General features: G+C 46.5%; 2 protein-coding genes across 7 annotated transcripts in view; one reads left to right on the forward strand and one right to left on the reverse strand.

Annotated features, from left to right (window-relative positions):
• GABPB1 (GA binding protein transcription factor beta subunit 1) overlaps window positions 1–178 on the reverse strand; it is a 76,321-nt gene extending 76,143 nt beyond the window's left edge. For 2 of the 3 annotated variants that reach the window (XM_019504138.1, XM_019504139.1), the window contains exon 1: window positions 81–178. In XM_019504138.1, coding sequence (XP_019359683.1) covers window positions 81–83 — 3 coding nt within the window. In that variant the 5' untranslated portion in view covers window positions 84–178. The remainder of the gene's footprint in view (window positions 1–80) is intronic. The other variant, XM_019504140.1, reaches the window with a different exon arrangement.
• A 5,306-nt stretch (window positions 179–5,484) lies between these two features.
• USP8 (ubiquitin specific peptidase 8) overlaps window positions 5,485–7,309 on the forward strand; it is a 47,409-nt gene continuing 45,584 nt past the window's right edge. For 2 of the 4 annotated variants that reach the window (XM_019504141.1, XM_019504143.1), the window contains exon 1: window positions 5,485–5,585. The gene's annotated coding sequence lies outside the window, so the exon portion shown is untranslated. Of the gene's footprint in view, window positions 5,586–7,151; window positions 7,213–7,309 lie in introns of all 4 variants that reach the window. The other 2 variants (XM_019504142.1, XM_019504144.1) reach the window with 2 other exon arrangements.

Genomic DNA, 7,309 nt, shown 5'->3' on the forward strand with positions numbered 1-7,309 from the left:
GCCCCGCCGCGCCCGGGAGTCCTCCCCCGCCCCCCGCGGCCGCCGAGCGGGCGGCGCGTTGCGGGGCGCGGGGCACTTACCATCGGGGTGCGGGATTATCTTATTACACAAATAGCCCCGACAAAAGGGGGGCTCGGCGGAGGGATACGGCCTCTCTGCGCCCTACTGCGCATGCGCTGCGGCGGCCCGCGGGGGGAGGGGAGCGGACTCCGGAGGGGCCGCCATGTTCTGTCCCGGCTTCCCGCCCGCGGGGACTGGGGGCGGGGCTGCTCCCGCCTGCCTGGAAGGGCCCGGGGGCACTGGCTAGGCCGCGGGGATCCGGCTTCTCCGCTGGGAAGGCCCCAAGGGAGCTGGCGTAGTACCCCCTGCTGTAGTGCCTCGCCTTACCTCGCCCCCTGCTTGCTCGCTCTTGGCGCCGCGAGTTGCTCGCCTGCTCCCCAGCTCCTGCCCAGGGCTGACATCCACGCCCCAAACCTGCTCCGACCCCCGGGCCTTTGCTGCTGCCTCTCTTCGGGGACCAGTCTGCTGTCCCCTGCCCACGTGGAGACTTACCAGTTGCATGTTCCTGCTCCTGGCATGGTGGACATCAGTACTCCTTAGGTTTCCTTCTGTGGAGGGAACTTCTTTTTATCGTCATAATTTAGTCTAGGCCTATTTTGCTTTTCACTTAAAAGCTGCTTTACTTGCCTTTCTGAAGAGCGCTAGTGTGAGTAACCATTGATCCAAGTCCTAAAATCGTGTATCTTTAAATAATAAATTAAACCTCAGGTGGCTACGGTACAATTGGGTGGTTAAGTATCTGCATTTTAGAGATCAGAGAGAACAAAAGGTAAGCCCTGTTGAAACGGGTGGAAGTTATAACCTAGCGATTGTGGCTGGGTTCTGACCATAACTACATGCTGTCAAACTTGCAGAATTTCTTGGTGAGGGACATCACTTCCCAAAGCCTAGTGAGTCCTGCTTTCCTCCACCTCATTCAAAAACTTGCACTGACTCTTTCAGTCGCTGTCTTTCTAAAGCTTATCGGCCCTGAAAAGTAAGTACAACCTCCCCATTCCTTCTGGGGTTTGCAAATGTTTACATGCAGGTGAAGAACGTAGCAGTCCAACATTCATTACAGTTTTCAATTGCTAATGAGTCTGTTCTCAAAACCTGTTTGTACTGCTAAATAAAACCTTTTCTCTTGGAGGCATAATGTTTACTCAGCAGCTGCTGATTACAGAAAAATATTTTTCTCCCCAAAACAAACAAGACCACTGGCAGTGTTTAAGTGTTCAATGCAAGTACTGATATCTGGGGCAGCAAAATAATTCTTCAGAGTTATTAAGTCATGTATAATAAAATCAAATTGCTTCTGAATACCAGCTAAGTTTCCATGAAGCAGTGTAAATGAGCTTTTACTATGTCCTGATCAGAATTTACTTTATTTTGGAAAGGCCAGTTCTAATAACCTTTCCTCCTCCTGCCTACTGGGAAATAGCTTTTCAAAAAATAGTTTGTCTTCAAGTTTCTGCCACTCTAATTGTGATGAGTGCAGCTAACGTAGATTAATAAAGAGGAAGCTGTTTGACAACAGAATGATTCAGAAATGGGAGCTTGTTTAAGTAAATTTTGCAGTCAACTATAAGACTTTTATTTTTGTAATGGTCATTTTTAAAGGGTACACATCTGACAGAACTCACAACAGGCAAGGCAGCAATATTAGTCTGTGTGAACTGTGTCTTCCAGACTCTCTTGAGGAGTCCTCAAAGGTTAAATTGTACTCTTCTTTACCTAAGAAGCGGAATATGGTTTAAGGTTTTGTTTCCATTAATATTAATTTAATTAACTGAAATGTAGCAAAGCGTGTCGTAACTAAGTAAGGATATTTCTATGTTTTAGCAGATCACCTCAGATGGCAAAAATTACAGGCACAATTCTAAAACATGCTATTGTCCTGCCCATACAAGCAAGATCTAATTTATAACAGAATCCCTCTACCTCACACTTTCTGCATTTCCAATAGTCCATGATCCTTGAGATCACAGTAAAAAGTGTAAATAGTATAAACAATAAAAAGTGATTATGTTGATGCTGTAATAGCTCAATCTAGTAACCTAATTTCAAGGCATAAATAGTTTCATAGGTTCATAAAGGTTGATGTTTGTGGTTCTAATGAAACTTTTTCCATAACTGAATTAACTTTATCACAAAAAGTTCTAATCCTATTCTGTCATCTTTGGTGACAGATTATGCCCAGCACATGTGCAGCCTTGGACTGATGGAAGAATAGAGGAGATTCCCCACCAACACCCATGCCGATCCACACCTGAAATCACAAACTCTGATTTCAAAGAGGAACCCAAGTGCCATGCGTTACCTAAACCCTGAAATGCGGGGCTTAAGTAGTGCAGAGGGCTTCTGTTATTCTTCTGAGTAGTAAATTTTACCCACAACACACAATATATTCCTTGATTAAATGGGCCAAAAAAGCAAGCATAGAGGAAAATGATAGTGAAACAGGCAGAATAGTACTGAGAGAGACCCTATTATAGAGGGTATTACTACATGTGTGATGATGATATACAATAGTCCCCTCTAGAGGGTATTACTACATGTCTGATGATGATATACAATAGTCCCCTCTGCTGGCTGGAACCTCCAAGCTTGTCTCCAAGCTTTGTACTGAAAGGTTGGAGGCAAGCTATGCAGATGCTAGGGAACTTAGGTTCTTTTTGGTGCATGGAAGAAAATACTGTGTCTGAACAGGTGCTTATTTTTTTACATTATAAAGGATACTTTTTAATACACACTTCTAACATCACTCAGGACATTTATTATGTTTAAAACTGGTATGAGTATAAGATATACCTGCTAAAACTGGGGGAAAAACAGGTCATACTTAAAATATCTTTCTGGTAAAGTTGGAAATAGAATTTTTTGCATTAAGGCCATTATAAAATGTATGTCTTTAAAGGATTTCAGCATAGTAACATATTCATGCGTCTCATCTATACAGGCAACAGCAAAGCATGTTACAACTGAGTAAGGATTTACCATGTTTCAGCAGATCTCTCCAGATGGTAAAAATTATGATAGATGAGGTGGTAACATCTATGTGATAAAATACATTTATCATGTGTATGCTCTTCACATATGCTCTACTGTCACTGCATCTCAAACTGGAATTATTTTTAAACAACCTGCCAAAGTCTGTCTTTCTCTCCAATCACTTATCAGTGATGGGTTTAAGTTATAATATTTAGCCCTGATGGGTGCTGAGAAGTGGACATTTTATATTACTAGAGAGGAGAGTTTAGTGGCTTTCTAGTGAGACACCACACACTTGTTCCTTGCCATGAAGGCCTTGAGAAATTGGGAGTTTTTGGGTATTTTATGAAAAAGCTACATCAAGATTTTTTAAGTGTATACAAATATACTTGTTAAAGTTAATTGGACTCCTGGTATTAAGAGAATATGGTTTTGGAATAGTTTTATGCTTTGGTCCATAAATTATTGAATAAATATATTGGATCCAGAAAATTACTGAGCACATGCTGAAGTGCTTTACTGGGTTTGGTTTAATATGTGGCTGTGAGCTGGAGGTTTTATTGGACCAGTTTTAGGGTGATCTTCACATCTCATTAGTTGCCTTGCCATTCACAATTTGCTGTAGTTATCCTGAACCCACACTGAAAGAACTCTGATAACATGCTGTTAAGAACTATCTTTGGTTGTTTTGGTTTTCTTCCCTTTGCTAATCAGACACATCCTTAAAACACATCAGGACTATAATGGATAAAGAAATTATAATGGTAAGAGATATAGGCAAAGACTAATTCCAAGGTCTAGAATTGTTCCCAGTAGTCCACTTTGAAAGTAATTAACATGGTATTTATCAGTCATTTCCACACCTGGGCCTCAGTCATGGATGTCAGCATATCTAACATCTTTTCTCATTTCTGCCACAGATATGAATGACATTATTGGACTGGGATGAGAATACTCTTTGTTAAAGCTATTGTCAAGCCAGGCATGTCTTGGTCTGCTATTAGGTGCCATGTGAACCAGTACAGCCTGTTCCATGGTTGGGTTGTCAGTGACTAAACTGGTGCCCCCACCTGGGCTAGCGTGGGTGAGGAAGGTATGTGGCAAGGCAAGCTGACGGCCATCCATACCTGGAGAGGAGATGGGCACCACCAGGTCATTTTGCTCGAAGAATCATCAGTGATACAAAGCAACTCAGCTAACCTCATGCAGTGTGGAGGAGGGTTGTTACAGCATTGAAGGTGCCCCAATGGTCACAGTGGCCTTGGGACTGACTTGACTTGTTAAAGCACTTGGGACAGTGCTGGTAACAGTTGTTTTGCAACACCACACTATTTATAATTTTATAAAATTCTGTTTAATCGTTTGACAGCACATCAGTCCACTTTTCTCTGATACTAATGTCCCTTATCATTAGCTTCCTTTATACATATTTTATTGTGATAGCACAGTATGGGAAAAGATATGAGGACTTGCACTCCCACTAGATTGACTGCTTATCTAAGTACAAATAGGCATTGCAAATACTGATGTGTCCTGCAAGTACACATCAAAACCCCTGATTTCTCAAGACCTTCATATCAAGGAGCAAGTATATTGTGTCCCACTAGAAAGCCAGTAAGCTCTCCTCTCTAGTAAGATAAAGTTGTGTGTCACAGATTACATAGATACAAAACAGTCATATACACGTTGATGTCAAGATTATACAAGGAATCTAAGTGTATGAAGCATTTCATGTTTTTGTGAGCATCAGCTGACTTGGACTCTGAACATCCTCATAAGTAAGGAGGCATGGCATTAACCGTATAGCGCTGACAACAGGCTAGGTTCTCCAGTCCATACAACGGGCTGGAGACAGCCTGTGGGAAACTGCCCGGTCCAGGCGAAACTGGGCCAGCACAAAGCTGACAGATACAGCTCCACCTCTCCCCTGAGAACCGGAGCCCACCCTGGGGGCTGGAGATGTGGCCAGGCGAGGCTCTGCCAGACCCTCTTCTCTGGAGTACAAGTAACGGCTGCGCTCCGCCCCACCCCGACACAGGCATGGGTGAACAGACAGAAAGGGGGCCTGAAAATGGTCATTTGTTCCCCCCGTTGTCCGATTATTATGATCAGCATCTGTGGCGAAGGGGGGGCTGATACTAAAAGTTTGTCCGGGGCTGCCAGGAGCCCTGGCTCCCCCCGGCCAACTCGGACTTACGGCGGGTCTCGGCTGAGTGCCTGCGCCCAGTGCTGCGCGCAGGGCGGAGCCTGTCCCAGCACGTGCTCGGGCCTGGTGGCCACGACGGTCAGGATAAGACAGCTACATCCTCTCGGCCTCCCGCAGTCAGTGCCGGGTCTCCCGCGTCCAGCGCCTTCGTGCCACACGAGGTAGCTTCTCCAGTCCCCGAGCAGCCGCGGCGCCTCCCCGGCTGGTGCCGGCGCCGCTCCGGGCCGGATGGGGAGGAGCCCCCGGCGCGAGGGGGGAGGGGCGCGCCGGAGCTCCGCCTCGGCAGCCATGGCCGTGTAGGGCCTCGGACATGGGCCTGCCCCGGGCCGCCTGGCGAGTCCCTTCGGCGGTGAGTACGCGTCGCGCAGCGGGCACGGGCCTCCAGCGGCCCCGGGGCTCCTTCCGCAGCAGCTGGGCCAAAGGGGCAGCTGAGGTCGGAGGGCCGGAAGTGAAAGGTGGGGCCGGGAGGGAGGGAGCGGACGGGACGGGACCCCTGCCACTGACCTTGGCCGGGCCCGGCCGGGCCGGACGGGGAAAGGCCGGCGCCCTTGCCGGCTGTCGGGCGGATAATCTCACTTGGGACAGATCAGTGAATCTGTTTCGCTTTCTAGTTCCCGTATTTGGGTCGTGTCTTGCTTGGGCCCAGTCATGTTTCACAGGCTGCCCCCAGAAAGTCTTAACGCACTTTGGTAATTTGGGGGCATCCCGTTTGGGGCACACTAGGAGCCACTTGAGTTTTGTAGACGCCCGACCGACCGGCGCAGACCAGTGCTGGGCAGTCAGGAGTGGTCTCCAAGTGCTGGACCCTGTGGCCCAGTTGGTCTGCAGGGGAGATAGCGCTGGGCCACCCCATAGGAGAAGCGTTCAGCCCATCTTGTGTCCACAGGAAGCTGGTGTGTGCTGACCAGATCACACACCCGTGTGGCGGTGTCTGTAGGTGAGACGCTGTCCTCTTGAAACTCTGAAGTTGGGGATGTGCAAGTCTGATTCCAGCAAGCCACACATGGGCAAAACGTAAATACCAAGAACCAGAACAACCCGTTCCCAATTTATTAGAAACTATATATAAAAGAGAGGATAACTAGTGTGCAGTAATTAGCATGTATATCTTCCAGCCCTAAACTACTTCTTCATGTGTCTTACAGATTCACAGTTGTGTTGTAAATGGCACGCATTGCTTCCGCTGTGACTAGTATAGGCACTGCTTACTCACATCCCCATGAAAAACCAGTCATATTAATTACAGGCTAGATCATCTACTTCTCTTCCTGCTGGTGGAGACTAAGTATTCCCTAAATACTTAGTGCTGGTATCACTAAGTATTCCCTAAATACCCCAGCAAATTCTCATATTTTGGGTTCTTAATTCCTTCTGGGGTCAGGTGCGGTATAGGCAAATCTCTTAAGTATAGGCCAGGAAAATACTGTATCCAGTATATATAGCAGTTTCCAACTCCCATCTCTCAAAGGTCACTTTAAGCCTAATCTGACCTTTAATTTTTAGATGGGGGGGGGGGCAGGATCTGAAACAATCAGTCCAGTAAGGATCCCCCTCCCCAGCTAGTTTCTATATATTATACCAGCTACTGAGTTCCCTTTCTCTTGTTTTTTGGTTTTCAATCCAGTTTTCCTCTCTCAGGAGAAAAAAAAAATCTGTTTGCATACAAGTAAAAGACCCATACGTGAGATTCTGAAGTCTGGTCTGTGCTCAAGTTTTAAATCAGCCTAGCCAGGTTGGTTGGGAGTATGAACACAAAGTCACACCACTGACCAATTTAGGGGTTTTGCTGACATCACTGCTAATGTAGACCATTACTTATACCAGCAAGGGAATTCTTCTGCCAGCAATTCTTAAGTTAGTTTTGGCAAAAGTATGGTTTTGCTGGTAAAGTGTAGCCATTTTAATCTGCTTTTAGGTATAGGCAACAAGATGCTCTGCTCAGAACTGTGGACATGAAGAGGAGAGTGCAAAGGCAGGTTGGTTCCCATCTTCATGGGAGCCCAGTAATTATGAACTGGCGTGTTGGGGGCTGGCAGCCACTCTATGCAGTGTGCTTTCTTTTCTAGCTTAAGA

Source organism: Gavialis gangeticus, unplaced genomic scaffold, assembly GCF_001723915.1.
Source record: "Gavialis gangeticus isolate Ggan-Ray unplaced genomic scaffold, GavGan_comp1, whole genome shotgun sequence".
Taxonomy (NCBI): domain Eukaryota; kingdom Metazoa; phylum Chordata; order Crocodylia; family Gavialidae; genus Gavialis; species Gavialis gangeticus.